Raw genomic sequence first — 21425 nt, 5'->3', positions numbered from 1 at the left:
ACTTTTTTTACGCGTATTTCAGGATATCGCATAAAATCTGTTGGATGGAAACAGCAAGATGCGAATAAAATCTCCAAAATGCACATGAAAAACTTGAGGTGGATACCTTTTTTTAATCGATAAAAAAACGTGCATAAACTATGATGGAAACATATTTACCGAATAAACTCCTATTGAATTTAACAGAACTACAAGATGCGCATAAAAAAAATTAAGTGACTGAGTAATTCATTCGTAACTGGATGAACCAGCGGACCAGTCATCGCAACTGTATTGTTGGCCAGGTTATTCTGAAATACCGGTGTCCTAAAAATCCAAAGCCTGCATAGAGTTTGCAGAGCAAATGTGTTAAACACAAACTTGCACTTTTTCCCAAAGAGCAGGTTTATTCATACTTTTAAAGAATATCTTACAAAATTATTAGAGGAATGCACACCACACATAATGCTCCCAGATCTGTGTGACACGCTGTCATTTCCAGTCATATTCAGTATTTTGGCTGCACATCCTAAACCGTGAGTATTTTCTTAATAATACAGTCACACAGTTGCAACAATTTTCCCAGAAGTGACGATTTTGTTATTTTGAATGCAGGGGATGGAAACGCTGCTTTTTCCGCACATTGTTTTTGCGTTATTCTGATTTTTCACATAAATTAAGTTCACAACTTGAATGGAAACATAGCTATTGTCAGACAGTTACAGTTATTAAAATTTGACTATGTATTTCACTAAAGTTGCTACATTATGTACAGTATACTATGAGGTTTGTATGCCCAAACAAGGAATGCCTAACTTAACGCACATTTACCTAATATGATGAAAATGATGGAGAAATATCTTCTTACAGGCTATTTTAATAATACATTAAATCTAACAAAATCAGATGGAACTTTTAACGAAGTCATTTGCAGGCTTTGCAATGGTGGAAAATATCACCTACAAGTGCAATACAGTTAATGGTATGAGAGGGCACACCAGAGTACTGCAGCGGCAGGCTATGCTAGCGGCAAAAATACATATTTCTCTCCTTAAAAGAGCTGAATGCATTAAAACTGAATGCACATTATTTTTAAAGGAAAACTATATTTCAGTTAAATCAAAATTTGACAAAAATGTCTTTACAAAGCAACATTTAAATGGTATGCACATTTATAACATGTCTACACTGCAAGCAAAAAATAGCTTGAGATTGTCTATGTAGCGCAAGATTGAGAATAATAACAAAAAAACTGTGCCAGACTTCGCCACCCTGACAATTCCACCCAGGGAGTATGAAACACAAGATGTCAATTAATAAGTTCACACGTATTAGGTTCAATTCACTAATGAAAGGCCGGAGACATGGGTACAAGTACAAAAATAAGCATTTTATTTCAAATACAATTAGAATAAAACACTTAATCTTAAAATGAGAACAGGCCTTAACCAGGAGTTAGTGCAAATAGCAGAACACACACAACGCAACTGGAGTTATATGATATAATATATAAAATTATAAAATATATGATTAGACACAGCTGCAAGAACTGGGGCTTACCAGCAAGGGCAGACTACAAGGACCAGTATAAGCCCTAGAATAGAGAATCACTGCATTCACGTGTGCACATGCACAGACACACACACACACACACACACACACACACACACACACACACACACACACACACACACACACACACACACACACACACACACACACATATACACACAACACACTAATACTGGATATCAGAGAAAAACACCACCACCAATACAAGTGGGAAAGAAAGCCAGCCTCCTAGCCTTGGCACCCAGGTCCTGCAATAAACACAACCGGGTTAACAATTTAGTATTCTAATCACACCAATCCATTGCATTGGCATAAACTTACTGAAACACAGCAGTTAAAACAGGCCAATGACCCATCAGAACATAGTTTCCTTAAAGAAAACACTTAAACATCAGAAATATTTCAAAAGAAAAGCGTTCAGCTGAAAAGAACATGGGTAAACACTCTACAAAGAGACCCAGGCCTTGTTACTCTCCATTGCAGCCACAGGGTTCACGCAGCAATGGCCATTCAATCAGAGGAAAGACAAAATTCTAGGCCAGAGTGTTTCCGAAACAATACAGACTGGAACACTGCTCAAAATGGCACTGCAATGTGCAACAAACTCAAAAGAAATAACCAAACAAACAAAACTAATAATTGAAAGAAATCAGACAAAACAAAAACAGAACAAGTAATCAAAAACAGCAGTGCAAGCACATATCCCAACAGCTTTTTAACCATTGTCCCTCACAGCATGCCAGCTCCTCGATCCAAATGCTAACACACAATAGCATTGTTCTGAGAATGGGGGTGTGGCTGACACAGCACCAAATCCAGTGGTCTACATTACGCTTCACAGCTGGAAAGGAGCAGTCGGACTGACCCACATTTACAGACAATGGAAAATGTTTTCAAGTCCACTCTCCAATGTCCCATCCATTTCCTGGAAGGAGACAACAACGTCAGTGAAGCATTTCCAGATGATATGTAGCAACCCTTAAATAGGCAAGTAGTGACTGCTGATATGTTGGGACTTTTAATCGTCATGACAACATCAACAAGCCGCTAATTCAGGGAGGGTTTAACGTACCCTGCCACATCTACACTCAAATGCGTAATTTACAGGTGGGACATGTTCCCACCTCTTGCAAAATAAATATCTTCAGTTCTTGAACAGGAGTCACCCTTTTTTTCATGTTTGATATAAATGGCGATCCAGCGTTAATGTTTGTAAGTTTTGTGTGTTGAGTGATCGTTGCTGCAATTATCAGTGCCGTTGTGTGACAGCGGGTGATAATGTTCTCTCTTATATTCAGACATGCACTCTACTAGCTCTGTAGCTTGCGCTTTACAGTTAAATCGCAAAGCAAAATGCAAAAAGATGTATCCCCGCTCATGATATCCATCCACTAACGTTCAGATGCAATCTTAATTTATTGAATAAAAAGTTACATTAGGGTAGATTAGAACCAAGAACTCCTTGTACTAGAGGCAATTATTTCACCATGGGACCAATCAGTCATTCTGGCTTAAGCTTATTGATCTATTTATTTATCCACTAACAAAAACCCAGTACTTGTGTGTAGTGTCAGAAAAGCACTATATAAATGTAACATTCATTCATACATCCAGTACTGTGTTACCTGTATGGATCAAATTAATTATGTGAAGTATTTATTAGAGCGCTTGAATTGGTCATCAAAAATGACTATTTATCATAGCAATAAAATATTTTTTGGCATTATCTGCACAAAACCTGATTAAAATCAATGAGTTTCCATCCACACCCTCACCACCCAAAACTGTCCCTACCACTTTTTAAAACAAAGTGATGCCTCTGTCTATACTGGAAGCATCAAAACTACACAACACATCAGAATGTTCACCAAAGTCCTATTCACAGTGTGTTGTTCTCTGTGCTGTTGGTTTTGGCATTCCTACTCGACTGCTGTATCCATCTTTATCAGGTGATGGATCACTGTCTGCACTCCCATTCAGTGAGCTTCCATGCACTTTAATTTAGTTTGATTTCAGTTGGACTTAAACAACAATTTGTCTTTTTAGCCATCTGTATAGCTGCTTCATCCAGCATGCATACACATTAATTGACAATGGCATCTGCGTCTTGCTCATACTCCAAAAGATGACGTGTGACATGTATTACCTGCACTTGCTCAGCTAGCATTCATCCTTCAAATAATCGATTAATAATTTTGTCATGTATAACTGGACAGACAGCTGAAGACTGCAGCTCAACTATACAAAAACCTGCTGTAGCTCGATTAAAAGCTTTGCTAATGGACAATCCACATAAGAATGGTTTTACGTACAATTTACACAAAAATATGTTCTGCTCTGGATTCAGACCAGGGTCTTTTCTAATAAAGGGGCGAGGCCTAAGGCGATGTCAGGTGTGCAGTGCCTCTCGATGTCCCAAAGAGGAGGGTGTTGGAGGTTTTGGGGGTCTGTTGATGGCCCTTGAGGTAGTGATCGTGTTCTGATCCAACCACACTGGTTCCATCACCCTAAATATGGCCCTGGCTACAACTATGTATGTACAGTATATGATTCGGGGAAAAAAAATTATGATTTAAATGAGTATGCTAGAAACCAGAAACATTTTGAGTGTAACAGTCAGAAGATATATATATATAACAAATACATTTTTAATTGATTTTTATAAATAAAATCATTTATTTCAGACGGACTGGGAAAATAAAGAAGCTGACATATTTTTGCACAGCCAATACAGCAATGCCTGTATCATCTAGAGCATCAAAAGGAACTGGGAGATGATTTAAAGAAAGGAGAAGTGTTATGGGAAACAGCAAGCAGGGGGCCTCTTAATGTTTGAGTTTCATTCACATCAACCCCGGAATTTGACTCCCTGTGCAGCGTTTCCCTCCAGAAGTGACTCTTCAATTAATATCCTTCCAGCTCTCCAGCAGCACAGGGGCCTAATGTGTCAAAACGAAGTTGGAGGATGTAGCTCCGAGAAAAGGAGATATTGAAAAATCTGAATCTTATGAATTGTAAGCATCTTTCAATATATTTGCCATCACAAACATCTCTGCTTATATACAATCAGTACCTAAGTGGATTTTAAAAACTCAAACTTAAGGGATTCTATTAATCATCTACAAGTAAACATAAATTACAAGAGAATGAACTATTTACTTTTGGTTCAAGCTTTTCATCGAGAATCATTACAACGCAAGCAGTAGGATCCACTTAAGTATATCATCACTGTTTGAAAATTGTGCGTACATCTTAAAAAGGTTTTTACTTTGGAATAACTGATGATGGAATAATTAATTAATCATGGACAATAAGACAAGGAACATATTTCCTTGTCTTATTATTTCTTATTATTTCATATTTCTTACAAGGAACAAGTAAATATGGTCCAATTAATCATTGGACCATATTTACTTTTGGCATTAAGAAAGTAAATATGGTCCAATTTAATTTCATATTGACTTTAAATTTGCTACACAATATGAGGTTTGTAAGGTATGAGTTATGAGATACAAGTCTCACAAACAACATTTATAAAAATTAAAACAAAGCAAAAGCAAATCTATTAATCATGCAAAATTAAACACATTGCATGAGAATCAACTTGTCAAAACCCCTTATTGGTTAAAGCTTGTCATCGAGAATCGTTACTAATCAAAGAGCACTGAAAGAACAGAATAATCCACTTACTTTGAGGTTATTTCATCACTGTTTAAGAGATTGTGCATTCATATAAAATGATCAAATCTTTATTTAGTTTAAAGTGAAGTCAGCCAGATGATGCAACGGGATGACATGGTCCTCTGCAAGAGCGTTTCTACAGTTGCGGATGAATGCTGTGCAGTAATAACCTAATAGTCAAATGCAGCTATTCCGTAGTATAATGACCTAAAACATTATATAAACATCAAATGCTTAATGTTAACTGTAAGGGTAGCTTTGATGATTCAAAACATAATTATAAACTTTCTTGAGTTCTCCATTAAACCCCACTGACATGTGTCACTAACCCTGTTGGTTTGTTACACTGATATTCTGTCACACCCACACAATTGCAACTGATTTTGCCACAAAAACAGCTCATTGCCAACTTTGTAGAAACAAATAGACCGACAGAGGGACAGTGACAGGAAGACTGGCAAACCGTCAGGCTGTGTCTGATACAGATGGCATCACTGATAAAGAAAATCTGTCAGGTATCTGAATTGTGTCTCGTTTAATGCCACATAGCTAGATGGTCCATAACATGGTACAGGATATTTGAAATGGAGTTGTTTGTTTAGACCTTGGTGGAAAACATCAGATTAATGCCATATATGATTAAATATTTGGTTGCTGAAAATGTCCATGGGTTTTCATGTAATAATGAGCAGTGTGAACATTCTTCAAAACATCTCTATATTAACTCACTATTGTTCCATAGTGGGTGGAATCAGTAGGGACCTGGCAATGCAATATTATACCGATATCTTTTAGCAATAGATGGCAATTTTAAAAACATTTATGTTTAGTGTATTGTGATTCATGACTTTGATATATTTCAGTCTCTTTTTCCTTTTAACTCATTAATAAAACTTAGATTTTTTTTTTTTTGCAACAACTTCTAAACATTCTGCTTTACTTCATTGTAGACCATAAATATTGTGAAGCATGGCCACGTCAGTGTCAGTAAAAAAAAATGTACGAAAATGACTTCAGGGATTAACGTGCCTTGGTTCCAGCGTACCTTTACAGACATTATTACAAATTAAACAATTTATATGCTTCCTCTGTTTGTTCATTCTGTTCATTGACTTAATGTAGGTTTATTCTCACACACTTGCGTTAATGGTGGTCAATGTCTTGATGGAAAACATCAGATTGATGTCAGGTATGAGGTGGATTGCTGAAAATGTCCAGTGTAAATACACCAAGGAAAGGATACTGGCTTACCTTCTCGGCCATGGTCATGGCAGAGCCGCCATGAATTCCCAGTATGGGCATGGATGTCTGAGAGGAAACAAAGTCCAACATCTGTGCCACTGCTTCTTGGTCTGTACCGTCTCCATAGACCAGCCCATGAAGTCTCTGACGTGACATGAGCTCACACAGGTGTGTGAGCATGCTTCCTGGGTCCGTCTGGTTCACCTGGACACTGAGTACAGTCACATCCAGTGGTGCACCTATCCCACGAGCTGGACGCAAGGCTGACTCGGATACGGTGGGGGTTTGTCCCAGAATCACAGCCACAATTAGGGACGGGGGCTTCTCTGCGGCCAGCGAACAACCCAGTAAAGTCCATAAAACCATCGACCAAACTACAGCTCCCATCATTCCTGGCTTCAGCCCCTGTTAGGATGAGACAAACAAGCTACATCTGGCTGGTAGTAACACCTTGTCATGCAAGCCTCATGCTCAGATACAAGACAATGCATTAAAAGCTTTTGCAAATCAGGCTTACAGAAGAAAACCAGTACAAAATCAACTAATGCAAGAAAATTAATTACATCCACCCCATTACTCTGCTCACAATAATTCAGTAAGTGGACTGATAATGAATGGGAAGTGAATACACAAGGCAAACTTTTAAAGGTTAAGATGGCATGCCACTATATACAACTACTCAATCATATAGAGTCAATACTTTTCAATTAGTCTAAACAGTTTAATGGAACAGCGGTTCACTTATTACCAATTAACACTAAATGTACTGTCTTGCCATCTTACAATATATCAGTGTGGTTTTATTTAAAGGGACTGCCTAATTGATAGGATTCTTCAATAGTTTATTGCAATACTGAGCTGAATTTTCATGCCTGGATGAATCCAGATGGCTAGTATAGCTGTCTTTTAAATTACAGTAATAATTGATGAAACCATGTACTAACTGGAGCACATTATAACTTCATGAGTGAAGAACAACTTACACATGGTTAAATTGTATTGCGCTGATGTCAGCGGTTCAAAGATGGTCCAATCTCAAGAGATTGAATGTAAAAGTCAACATCTGTATGGAAATAGCTGTGTTTATCCCATAGTATTAAGGGAACAGTTCAGTCAAAAGTTCTGGAATCATGCACTCATGCTTATGCCACCCAAAACTTGAATGTTTTTCTTTGTTATGTGGAACACAAAAGGAGATGTTAGGTGGAATGTCTATGATGCTCTTTTCCATACAAAGAAAGTAAACGGGGATGAATGCTACCCCACAAATTACAAAAAAGCATAATTAAATAATTTCATACTACTCGCATCTACATTGTATGAGGAACAGAGCAAAATTTAAGATGTTATTCACTGAAAATGTTGGCCTCTGGCACAGCTCTCAAATCTAATTAATTCTTCTGCATATTACAATTTGGCAGGTCAAAATCAGTTAGAAATGCATGACATATCGAATTTATCAAAATATTGCAAATGCACATATAATATTCAAGGGCTTGCAATGATGATTTTAATACAGTAATGTTCAAGAAGACGCAGATTGCAGAGAATAGGCTGGGCACTGTCACATTAGGTGTGTGTGTGCATGCAGTGTACATGCGCTTACTCAAATGATGGAGCATGTCACAATTTGTGCATACAGTTGACGTCAAAAGTTTACATACACCTTAGCCAAATACATTTAAACTCAGTTTTTCACAATTCCTGACATTTAATCGTAGAAAACATTCCCTGCCTTAGGTCAGTTAGGATCACTACTTTATATTAAGAATATGAAATGTCAGAATAATAGTAGAGAGAAATAATTCTTTCAGCTTTTATTTCTTTCATCACAATCCTAGTGGGTCAGAAGTTTAAATACAATTTGTTAGTACTTGATAGCATTGCCTATAAATTGTTTAACTTGGGTCAAACGATTTGGGTAGCCTTCCACAAGCTTCTCACAATGAGTTGCTGGAATTTTTTCCCATTCCTCCAGACAGAACTGCTGTAAGTGTGTCAGGTTTGCAGGCCTCCTTGCTTGCACATGTTTTTTCAGTTCTGCCCACAAATTTTCTATCAGATTGAGGTAAGGGCTTTGTGATGACCACTCCAATACCTTGAATTTGTTGCCCTTATGCTATTTTGCCACAACTTTGGAGGTATGCTTGGGGTTATTGTCCAATTGGAAGACCCATTAGCGACCAAGTTTTAACTTCATGGCTGATGTCTTGAGATGTTGCTTTAATATATCCAAATAATTTTCCTTCCTCATGATGCCATCTACTTTGTGAAGTGCACCAGTCACTCCTGCAGCAAAGCACCCCCAAAACATGATGCTGCCAACCCCATGCTTCACGGTTGGGATGGTGTTCTTCGGCTTGCAAGCCTCACCCTTTTTCCTCCAAACATATCTATGGTCATTATGGCCAAAATTTAAAAGTTAAATTTTTGTTTCATCAGACCAGAGGAAATTTCTCCCAAAACATAAGATCTTTGTATTCATGTGCACTTGCAAACTGTAGTCTGGCTTTTTTATGGTGGATTTGAAGCAGTGGCTTCTTCCTTGCTGAGCAGCCTTTCAGTTTATGTCGATATAGGACTTGTTTTATTGTGGATATAGATACTTGACTACCTGTTTCCTCCAGCATCTCCACAAGGTCATTTGCTGTAGTTCTGGGATTGATTTGCACTTTTCGCACCAAACTACGCTCATCTCTAGGAGGCAGAATGCGTCTCCTTTGAGCGGTATGATGGCTGCATGGTCCCATGGTGTTAAAACTAGCGTACTATTATTTGTACAGATGAATGTGGTTCCTTAAGGCTTTTGGAAATTGCTCCAAAGGATAAACCAGACTTGTGGAGGTCCACAATTGATTTTCTGAGATCTTGGCTGATTTCTTTAGATTTTTCCATGATGTCAAGCAAAGAGGCACTGCGTTTGAAGGTCAGCCTTAAAATATATCCAGAGGTACACCTCCATTTGACTCTAATTAGCCAATTAAAAGTGTTGCACAAAGGTTTGACTCCATTTTCTAGAATTACCAAGCTGCTTAAAGGCACAGTTAACTTCCTGAATGTAAACTTCTGACCCACTGGAACTGTGATATAGTCAATTACAAAGTGAAATAATCTATAAACAATTGTTAGAAAAATGACTTGTCATGCACAAAGTAGATGTCCTAAACTACTTGCCAAATCTATAGTTTGCTAATATTAAAACTGTGGAGTGGTCAAAAAATGAGTTTTAATGTCTTTAACCTAAGTGTATGTAAACTTTTGAGTTTAACTGCATGTAGCTGTAACGGGTGCTGTCTTGTGCTTTCACTCTGCGTTGTGTGTGCAGATAGTAATGAGACCAGACGCCAGTATGCAAACTTAAACTTGGCTTGTTTATTGGCTGCTGTCAAAGGATGGGTTTCAATTAATGGATTGTTCTGTGAAATCATTCCTCTCAGTCTCAAGTTCAGTGCGGACTGACAACAAAAAAATTGGTCGAAGCAAATGTACGGCAATCGCTTCTGGACAAACTTTTTGAAAATAAATGTCCCACATTGAATGAGCTCATTTTGAAATTTATACGAAAATTATTATAATACTATTACAGTGTAAAATAAAATTACATATTTTACAACACAGATTATTTTAGGATATCCCACAATACTACATGGCGATTGGTAAAAACGTAATATTTTACAAAGTCTATTAGCAAAAACAAAACAAAAAACAACTATGTTGGTGATCTCTTAGATAGATGGTCCTTTTTTATTATAATAAACTTCAGTTTATTTGGGCAGTGGGGTTTCCGGTTCCTCGCAATCAGATAATGTCATCATAGGATTACAGCATCCCATATTGCATTTTTCCTCTATGTTGTGCAGCCCTAATTGCGGCACATGCAAGAACTAATGGGGTAACATGTTTTCTTGTGTCATATTTGAAAGTATGTGAATAACATTTAATGAATGTGTTGTATGGATTACATTTTTTGTTTCACATTTCATCATTGTTTGAGCTCACCGGCATCTGTCCACGTTCACTTTGTTCGTTAAACTGAAAATAGTAAAGTGAACATTTTCAAAACATCTCTTTTAGTGTTTCACAGAATAAAGAAATTCTGGATGATTTTTAATTTTTAGATGAACTAGGCATTTTCCTTTAACTTTTTTGTTAATTTGGCTTCTTCAACCATGGTTGTGCCTTTGCTATCAAACGTAAGCTTCAAGGTCAAATTCACACTAAAATGTTCACTTTCAGAAATGTCACTGAATACGTCTGCTTCATTCCTGGAATGCAGTCATCAGTCATATTTGCACTTCTATTTTATTCACTGACAAGCTTTTGACAAGTGTATAGTTTTGGGCCACAGCCACCAACCAGATGACAAAGTACTCAGATGAAGTGCTGATTTACATGAATGTACAGTAAATATATATTCAAGCTACAATCAAGCCCTTCATATAGAGGATACATGAACTACATTAAAAGATAATGTTTTTTGTAATTGTTACTAATGACTGAAACATACTCAACCAAATCAACAGAAAAGGACACATCCTCATGGAGTAGTGAGAGCTTGTCCATTAATATTCAATATGCACCAAGTAATTTATCAAAATTCATCATGACACAAAAATCTATAAAATGCAATAAATTCCACAGTCTCACTTGAATTCAGGGAGTTTGTTTGGGGTCCTCTGCAACAACCAATGTGATAAGAATGTGCTACCATCAGCTGCTGTGAAAAGTATTTTATTTCTGCTGTCCTCAATGCAGCACAAAGCAAAAAAATAAAAAATAAATATCATAAATGGCTGGCTTCATATAAAAATAATCTCACCCTGGAATGTTCCACTAAATGTATTTCAAATACACATATATGGGTGTTTATATTTAAACAAATAACATGGGCTTATATCAGTGTCAGCAATTAACTTTTCCATTAAGGGACAATACTTACCCCCTGGATTTTTTTTTACCTCGATCAGGGCATGACTTTTCTAAACATGCTAAATTAACACAAATTAAAATGACAACAAATCTAATTATGCAAAATATATAAAATATATCAGATGTTACAAATAAAAACATCATAACTCATTATGGGGTCATTTTTGCCCCAAGCCCTTAATATATATATTTGTTAATGTAATGTATTTGGTTAATTTTAGACCCTGGCTTATATATGCTGTGTATATACATATATGCTGTGTGTGTGTGTGTGTGTGTGTGTGTGTGTGTGTGTGTGTGTGTAAGGGGAAGTGTATAGTTTTAGATGCTGTAACTGGTCACCATTTTTTTTATTATCTTAATTCATATGAGGTTACAAGCATATAAAATAATTACAAAACTATTAGAAAATGTTTAGATAGTATATACAGGTGAAACTCGAAAAATTTGAATATCGTGCAAAAGTTCATTAATTTCAGTAATTCAACTTAAAAGGTGAAACTAATATATTATATAGACTCATTACAAGCAAAGTAAGATATTTCAAGCCTTTATTTGATATAATTTTGATGATTATGGCTTACAGCTTATGAAAACCCCAAATTCAGAATCTCAGAAAATTAGAATATTACATGAAATCAATAAAAAAAGGATTTTAAATACAGAAATGTCGGCCCTCTGAAAAGTATAATCATGCATATGTACTCAGTACTTGGTTTGGGCCCCTTTTGCATTAATTACTGCCTCAATGCGGCGTGGCATGGATGCTATCAGCCTGTGGCACTGCTGAGGTGTTATGGAAGACCAAGATGCTTCAATAGCGGCCTTCAGCTCTTCTGCATTGTTTGGTCTCATGTCTCTCATCTTTCTCTTGGCAATGCCCCATAGATTCTCTATGGGGTTCAGGTCAGGCGTGTTTGCTGGCCAATCAAGCACAGTAATACCATGGTCACTGAACCAGGTTTTGGTACTTTTGGCAGTGTGGGCAGGTGCCAAGTCCTGCTGGAAAATGAAGTCAGCATCTCCATAAAGCTTGTCTGCTGAAGGAAGTATGAAGTGCTCTAAAATGTCCCGGTAGACGACTGCGTTGACTCTGGACTTAATAAAGCACAGTGGACCAACACCAGCCGATGACATGGCTCCCCAAACCAACACAGACTGTGGAAACTTCACACTGGACTTTAAGCATCTTGGATTGTGTGCCTCTCCATTCTTCCTCCAGACTCTGGGACCTTGGTTTCCAAATGAGATGCAAAATTTGCTCTCATCAGAAAAGAGGACTTTGGACCACTGAGCAACAGACCAGTTCTTTTTTCTTTAGCCCAGGTAAGACGTATGACATTTGAATTTCCTTGTGGAGGGTGTCAATGATGGTTTTCTGCACAACTGTCAGGTCAGCAGTCTTCACCATGATTGTGAATTCAACTGAACCAGACTGAGAGACCATTTAAAGGCTCAGGAACCCTTTGCAGGTGTTTAGCTGATTAGAGTGTGACACTTTGAGCCTACAATACTGAACCTTCTCACAATATTCTAATTTTCTGAGATTCTGAATTTGGGGTTTTCATAAGCTGTAAGCCATAATCATCAAAATTATATCAAATAAAGGCTTGAAATATCTTACTTTGCTTGTAATGAGTCTATATAATATATTAGTTTCACCTTTTAAGTTGAATTACTGAAATTAATGTATAATAAACGTTTGCACGATATTCAAATTTTTCGAGTTTCACCTGTAGCATGTCACACTGCAGGACACTTCGTAAAATGTGATGTGAACTGCCCATATACTATACACACACCTATCACAGAGCATAATGATTTATTACAATATTTAATAAAAGCATCATTATTTTAGCATAGCAGTATAAACCAAGTAGATGATTGTCACTGCCTACAATGCAATATTTCCATAAATGAAGCAATTACTTGTTTAACACTTGACAAACTAATAATTTATCGATGCATTTTCAAATGTTGCCGAACAATAAATCGCAGACAGTAAGAGGCTTTAGCTTTTGACAGCTAAACATTCAGATGTATTGTGAAGCACACTAATTAGTGCCAATCACATAATTGCCTAATTGCTTTCTTGATGGTTGCAGTGGTTGTTTGCGATGGTCCAAAGTAATATGTGCCTCAATGGCCACATTAGAGATTCCAGAGACAAGCAGTTGTACTCTGTTGGCTCTGTTACTTTCTCATTTAGTATACTCGCTAATGTCCATAATTGGCATACTTACAGTGCCATCCCAGCAAAACACCCATGCCCTTAGGCCCAACCCAGAGTAGCACTTAGTTTGTGCAAAAATGCAACACATCACTCGACATCTCTCTAACACATTCTGCATGCATTTGTGAGATTTGCTGGACATTTTACAAGTAAATTGCTTGTAATATTTTCAGTTACACTAGCGATCTTTAACCCAAACTTGCAGGTTAAAATTGTAGAGCAGCCAATGTTCAAAGTGCCAAGTCTTTTCACTTACAAACACAGACCCGTGGCTTTTTACTCATCAAATTTTTAGCAACCCTGCCAGAAACTTCTTACCAATTTGAGAGTTTGTACAAGTGAGGTTTGGACGTTGTCTCCGAGTATGTGCCTGAAAGTACGGTCCACACTTTTGATGATCTGTCACAGTCCATATTTTATGACTCAAAACCACAGTGTAAAGTGCCAAGCGTAGATCGGCTCCACTGTTAGCGGAACATCACCTCTGAGATCACTTCTCTTCGCAAGTGAAAGAGGAGGTTGTGGGTGGATTTCTGAGTTTGACTTTGTGGAAGAGTTTGGGGGGTCAACATTTATGAGTACTCTCAAAATAAGCACCTGTACTAGGTCCTCCTCCCCCATCTATCACTTTTTCCAACAAACATACACACTTACACATAATTTTTCTGTTTAAGGCATCACAAGAGCTGGCCCGATACAGATAAGTGAGTAAATGCATTATCACCATTCAATACAAGTTAAGCTTAATCGCCAACATTTGTGGTATATTGTTGATTACCACAAAAAATAAAGCAAAAATTGAAGTTGCAGTGAGGCACTTACAATGGAAGTGAATGAGGCCAATTTTTGGAGGGTTTAAAAGGCAGAAATTCAAAGCTTATAATTTTATAAAAGCCCTTACATTTAGTCTTCTGTTTAAACTTGTGTATTATTTGAGCTATAAAGTTGTTTAAATTGTCATTTTTACAGTCATTTTATGGTTTGTATTACGTCATGGCAATGAAGTTGTAAGATTGGCTATAACTTTACACAGAAAATGTTAGTGAGTGCCGTTATCACACTAAAATCATGTTAACGTGCATTTTGTTTATGTCTTGTGTCTATACTTTTGAATATTTTAACCTTTACCAATGGGCCCCATTCACTGCCATTGTAAATGCATCACTGGAATCCAGATTTTATTCAATCAATATTATCCCACAAATGCTGTCAATTGAGCTGAACTTGTTAGTAAAAACGGAATATTCATTTAATGCAATATATTTGGGTGGTAATTGTATATTTTGTCAGCAGCCCAGTTGATCGAAGCATGCATCTTCATACGTGCACGTGTGGGTAGGAAGGAGGTAGTTTTAGAATATTTCAGCTCCTAAAATTGTACCCTCCACTACAGGAAATACTATTTTAATGCCTGGCCTTGTAAGATTTAGGAAAGCATCAAAAATGTGCTTGGACAACGTGACTGCACCCAAATCTGCAAGTCCCACATTCCCCGTGTTGGCGGAACCCGCGAAACAACGGCGCCCCCTGTCGGATCTCCGGCCAGAGACGTTTCGCGCCTATTACTAAAGGTTCAATGTTTAACCCGTAGGATAGCTTACCTTGCGTGTCACGAGGTGTCAGTGAAGGAAACTCGGCGAGGTTGAAATGTGCCATCTGTGAAAGTGAACGACGTCCTGTGAATTTTATCCACGAAGATTTCCTGACAGAAGAGACGCGTTCCTCGGCGCATTTTCAGACATTCGGTGTACCACCTTGACAGGAGCTTAAGTATTCAGTGTTCTGAAAGAAAGTAAAGCAAATTTTCCTAAATTAGGTTGAACATAAATGTGGTAAACTGATCTTTTAAGTGTATTTCTTAAAACTTCTCGTTCGTGTTCATGGCACACCCGAGAGTGGGCTCGCGGGCAAACTGATCTGCGTGGAAACGTAACGGTTCCCCCGCACAGAACAGCTAACCTCAGAGACTAACTGTGTCTTACGGAATAACACTCCGTGAGCTTCGAGTTAGAGAAGATAGTCAGTGTTTAAAGGGTATATGAGAGACCCAGCGTGTTTAAATGACGAGCGGTGTGCAGTATTCCCCTCACGCGCGCGGGGTTTGTCTGTATGTAGGGCGCTCGCTCGCGCAGCAGGTGTTGCGCATCAAGGCGGTTGAAATAATTTCTCCCTTCACAAAAATACGCCGACGATTCCGTCAACGTCAAGCTCCAACGACTCCCCTTTGCCCATGATAGAAGGAACCCTCATTTGGTGAGGGATATAAGCTGGAAATAGCACATTTGACATTTAATTGAAAGTAAAAAGAGAACAGCTCACCTTATATCCTCTTTATAGGCTACATTTCCAACATTATATTTGTGAATTACACAGTGTCCCGACTCTTCATCGTGTAACCTTGCTCGTTCTTTAGCCTATAAACAAATCCGTCAAGTTCAGTGCTCTTATCAGCGTTATTCCACCAGTGCCCTTGTGTTTACCGTGATCATTCCTTTCAGCGCTTAGCTAAAAAATGAAGAAAAAAAATGATCCGACCAAAAACCAACGATCCCAATTGATAATTATTTTCTTTATTTTAATCGTTTTTATATGTTGGAGTCTCGAGCGCGTTCCGCAGTGGATCTGGTGGAACAGGTCCGTGTGCCTCTGATGGGGAATCCGTCAATTGCACATCCTTTTGGAGAAACCAACGAGAAAACACCGAATTCACAGGTGCATTCGTCGGTAACGCTGATGAGGTCTATTTTGGGTAGAGATTCCTCTGCGATACCGTCGACTGAACTCGAGACATCAGCGCAGTCAAACTGTCTCGAGCGCCTATACGCTCTTTTACATCTCAGCGCGGAATTGAGACTGTACTTGCCAATGCCTCCCACGCGCTCCGCGCCAAATACAACTCAATTCCTGTACCCTCTTATCAGCTATAATTAAACGTAAACATATGTTTTGAGAGGTAAATGTATTGATTTACCATATGTTTACGCAAAATACTAGTCTCTCAAAACTTATAGGCCTACTTCAAAAAGGTACCTTTAATAAAAGGCGCGTTAATATTTCCACCCAACTTTACAGACCATTGCTCTCGGACGCACACTCGATGAATCGAGTAAATAGATTGGGTCTCTCTCTCTCTCTCTCTCTCTCTCTCTCTCTCTCTCTCTCTCTCTCTCTCTCTCTCTCTCTCACACACACACACACATACACGTTGCTTTGCACGTTCATACAGTCGCAAATGATAATGAGAGCCATTAACAGTCCATGATCACAATGGTAAATTGTGTAAAATTCTCAATCACACGGTGCCTCATTAGACAAGTAATTTTCCCGTTTGGTGCTGCAAAACCATGTCCCGTCCAGTCCAGTCTCGCCTCCACGTGTTAAAGAGAGCAAAACAGTTAAACGGCTGCTATATGCCTCAGTGAAAACGGAGAATTTGGGCTTGCTCATGTCTGTGCTAAAATTGGTGGTTTTTATGAGTCAGACGCTCCCAGCTGTGTAATTTCTCTGCGAGAGACTAGAGTCATCCCCAAATCAGGCAATTAATGAAATGGATTTTATAGTTTAAGCTGCTTTGAGATCATTCACTCGGTCAAAAGTAAACTGCTTGACACATGTCTATTTAAAGTCATTCAAACTTCAGATTTTGACAACATACGTAGATGTGCATAAAGTTATTTAGGATGATTATATATTTATGCATAGAGTGCAAAACATATTTAAATGAATATTCCGGGTTTAATACTAGTTAAGCTAAATCAGTAGCATTTGTTTTTAAAAAATAATTTTAACTTGTCCCTCCTTTTCTTAAAAAAACTGGGTTCCAGTGAGGCACAAACAATTGAATTGATTGGGGCCAATCTGTTATTCCACAACCTTTTCTGTGTAATGTTATAGCCAATTTTACAATGACGATGTGATTTCAACAAACCCTAAAATGACTGTAAAATGACTATTTCAGTAGAGAACAAGTGGAGATGGGGTGGAGGAGGGATGTCAGTGTAAACGGAGCCAGCTGGTAGATAGCTGTGCAGTGTGTAAACCTCACTCTCCTGACCTCAAGAGTTGCACTAGCGACTGACGCTAGTGGCTGTAGCCTTTAGCCTCCTCGTTAGCGCACCCACCTCCCACGCCGGAGACGCCAGTTCAATTCCCGTTCAGAGTGGGGCAAGAAGGACCGGCAACATCAGGACAATTATCATGGGAAGCAGGTATTTACTCCTACTCATGGGACATGATTTTTCAGATTAAAATTAACATGCTCCTTCTGAATCTCTGTTAATTAACTCCATTTATACAACTTTATTGCTCAAAAACATATGAGTTCTAACAGAAGAATTAATGTCCTTTTAAGTGCTTTTATAAAATTATAAGCTTCACATTTCTGACATTAAACCCTCCAAAAATTGGCCTCATTAACTTCCATTTTAAGTCAAGTGGTTTTTATTGTCGTTTCAACCATATACAGTTTAGTACAGTACACAGCAAAACGAGACAACGTTCCTCCAGGACCATGGTGCTACATAAAACAACAAAGGACCACATGAGACTACACAACGAAATAAAATACCTATATATACAGTATATACCTATATATATACCTATATACCTATGCAAAAAGTACGGGACAGTACAACAAATTTCTGACAATGAACAGGACAATAGACACAGTGCAGCTGACAGTTTCTAAAAACGTAAACATAACATACTATAAGATTGTCACGGAGCGCTCTGCTACGCCTCCCTCTGGTTTCATCCGCTCCCCCTCTCCGGAGTTTTAGAACTGCACTTCCCATCTTTCCCTCTGGTCATTATCTATCTCCATCCCTGCCTGGTTTATCTGATTATCCTCATCACCGTCACCTGTTTATCATTATCTCCCCTATATCTGGACTGTCCCTTTCATTGTTACTTTGCGAAGTGTTGTTTTGCTCTGCAGACATTACCAAGCGTTATTCCCTGATTCCCGTTATTACCTGGACCTTAGATCTCTGCCTGGACTCTAGACTCTGTGAACCTTTGCTGCCTGCCCTGACCCTTGCCTGTGTCTGATTACGAGTACTGGATTGTCCCTTCATCAGAGCTTGTTTCTGTTTATGTCTGCTTCTCTCTGTTTGATCGCTTGTGTGAATAAACTACTGCAAATGGATCCAAACGCCTCTGCCTCTATACTACAAAGATAGTGTTCTATGCACATAGCAGTTATTTAGGTAGCAGACAGTTATAAAGTGACAGTAATTAAAGTGCAACTCAGGACACGTGTGTGTGTGTGTGTGTGTGTCAAACTAGTCTCTGAGTATTGAGGAGTCTGATGGCTTGGGGGAAGAAGCTGTTACACAGTCTGGCCGTGAGGGCCCGAATGCTTCGGTACCTCTTGCCAGATGGCAGGAGGGTAAATAGTTTGTGTGAGGGGTGTGTGGGGTCGTCCACAATGCTGGTTGCTTTGCGGATACAGTGTTTTTTGTAAATGTCTTTGATGGAGGGAAGAGAGACCCCAATGATCTTCTCAGCTGTCCTCACTATCCTCTGCAGGGCTTTGCAGTCCGAAACGGTGCAAGTCCCAAACTAGGCAGTGATGCAGCTGCTCCGGATGCTCTCAATAGTCCCTCTATAGAATGTAGTGAGGATCGGGGGTGGGAGATGTGCTTTCCTCAGCCTTCGAAGAAAGTAGATACGCTGCTGGGCTTTCTTGGTGATAGAGCTGGTGTTGAGGGACCAGGTGAGGTTCTCCACCAGGTGAACACCAAGGAATTTGGTGCTCTTGACGATCTCCACAGAGGAGCCGTCGATGTTCAGCGGAGTGTGTTCACCTTGTGCTCTCCTAAAGTCAACAACCATCTCTTTTGTTTTGTCGACATTCAGGGACAGGTTGTTGGCTCTACACCAGTCCGTCAGCCGCTGCACCTTAAGTGCCTCACTGTAACCTAAATTTTTCATTTTTTTAACAAAAAGAAGTGACGAGTCAAAATAATTTTTTGTGGTAATAAATATTATGCCACAAATGCTGTCGATGAGCTTAACTTGTATTGAACCTGGAATGTTCCTTTAAAATTATGAAATAATTGATCATCTGTCTTTATATCACTGCTTTTATACCCATTCACAATGCAGACCAACCTGTTGTCCTTATCTATTTTATAGCTCTCCAGCTCTTCTTGATGCAACACAACAAAACCAATCAATACTATTACCTGTGGCAAGCTATTGAAAGGTACATTCTTCCTCTTGTTATTTGTCCACACAATCAAAAAATATTTTAGCCTATTTTTAAGATTGACACATTTCAGTTTAGAAACAAAATTACATCAAACTGAATTTGGTCGTATTTAACTAAATATAATTATTTCAGCTAAATAAATAAATATTTTTTTATTTTATATTATTAAAGATTATTAAATTCAGTTTGAAGGAATTTTTTATGAAAATGAAAAGCGCAAATCTTAAAATAATATTTTGAGTGCACATTCCATTGCATTATAATTACATCACTAATTACTTAGTCCAACCTTTTTATTATTACACAACTCCATCATGGCATTCTGTGGTCAAATGTTCTTGTATAATGACTGCTAAACTGTACAATTGACCGTTGTGCAAGGAAACATTTTCTACATATAGTAGCTGTGCTAGTTTCATGTCCCCTTCTATCACTCTACGGTCTCTTTCTTTTCGCATAATGAACTAATTTCACCTTAAAATCAATATTTCCTCTTCATTATTTATTTATTTGTTAAGTAGCAATATAAGCAGGATAATATAGAGTTAGCAGTCATTATCACAAAATAAATTATACATTTAAAATTATTTTATGCAATAAATTTACATTATCAATTACATACACTTACATTTAGCAAACAGCTTACTCATATTCACAACATATATTCCATATGTTGGTTTTTCAATGGAGGAATGCTAAAAAATGATCACGTTTATTTGATATATATATACACACACACACACACACACACACACACACACACACACAGTCCAGTGACCAAAATGTAAATCTTTAATCATAGATTTTCACCATTTACATACTGTAGTTTCCATAGGTCCTCTGTTATAATCCCTGTGATAAACTCTGTGTATCTAAGTTCGGAAGCCCATGCCCATTATCTGCTTACTTGAGCAAAAAAAAAAAAAAAAAACACGACATGTCTCAAGATGAGCTCTGATTTGTTTTGGCATGGAGCAATTTTCTTTTTTTCCCTTGCATATCATTTTTCAAAAACATATTCATGTTTGGTTCAAAGAACCTGTAATACAATGAGAACCTGTTATGACTACTGTATGTTTGGCTTTCATTTTCCAACACAGTGGTTGGTTTTGCTTAGAAGACAGGCTTGATATTTTGATTATGACCAAACCCAGTCTTTGACAAAATTGACATGCAGTAATGTGTATAGAAATGGTTAGTATTTTAGGGGGAAAAAGTCACCCCAAAGAAACATTTACTCCACAATAATGTGCTGGATGACTTATGTTACAATGTTCACAGTTTAGAAATAAGAGATGTCAATCACTGATATACACGTACAGTTGGTGAAGGGCTCTTATTTTGGTGTCAATGTTCTTCATAGGCTATCATCAATTTCATACTCAGCTTTAAGAACACTGTCATCATGTTGTAGAGAACTGCCACAAGAAAGACATTTGGAACAGTATGACAAAACATCTTTAGTTGATGTTTGTAAATTATGGTGTAGTGAAATGTCATGATTAGTTCACAAAAAGGAGAACTTGTGTACTTGTATCTATAAAATATTGTGATAACAGTACATTTAGCTGACAT

At 38.0% G+C, this 21425-nt stretch overlaps 1 protein-coding gene across 1 annotated transcript in view; it reads right to left on the bottom strand.

The window, feature by feature from the left end:
• grin2ab (glutamate receptor, ionotropic, N-methyl D-aspartate 2A, b) overlaps positions 1-16039 on the bottom strand; it is a 127593-nt gene extending 111554 nt beyond the window's left edge. The window contains exons 1-3 of the mRNA XM_052127586.1: positions 15956-16039; positions 15238-15418; positions 6484-6879 (exon numbers count right to left, since the gene is read on the bottom strand). Of these exons, the coding sequence (XP_051983546.1) occupies positions 6484-6864 (381 nt within the window). The 5' untranslated portion in view covers positions 6865-6879; positions 15238-15418; positions 15956-16039. The remainder of the gene's footprint in view (positions 1-6483; positions 6880-15237; positions 15419-15955) is intronic.
• Positions 16040-21425: the final 5386 nt, after the last annotated feature.

This window comes from Xyrauchen texanus, chromosome 5 (assembly GCF_025860055.1).
Source record: "Xyrauchen texanus isolate HMW12.3.18 chromosome 5, RBS_HiC_50CHRs, whole genome shotgun sequence".
NCBI classification, from domain to species: Eukaryota; Metazoa; Chordata; class Actinopteri; order Cypriniformes; family Catostomidae; genus Xyrauchen; species Xyrauchen texanus.
The sequence above is the reverse complement of the archived record's forward strand: the minus strand, read 5'-3'. Positions and strand labels throughout refer to the sequence as shown.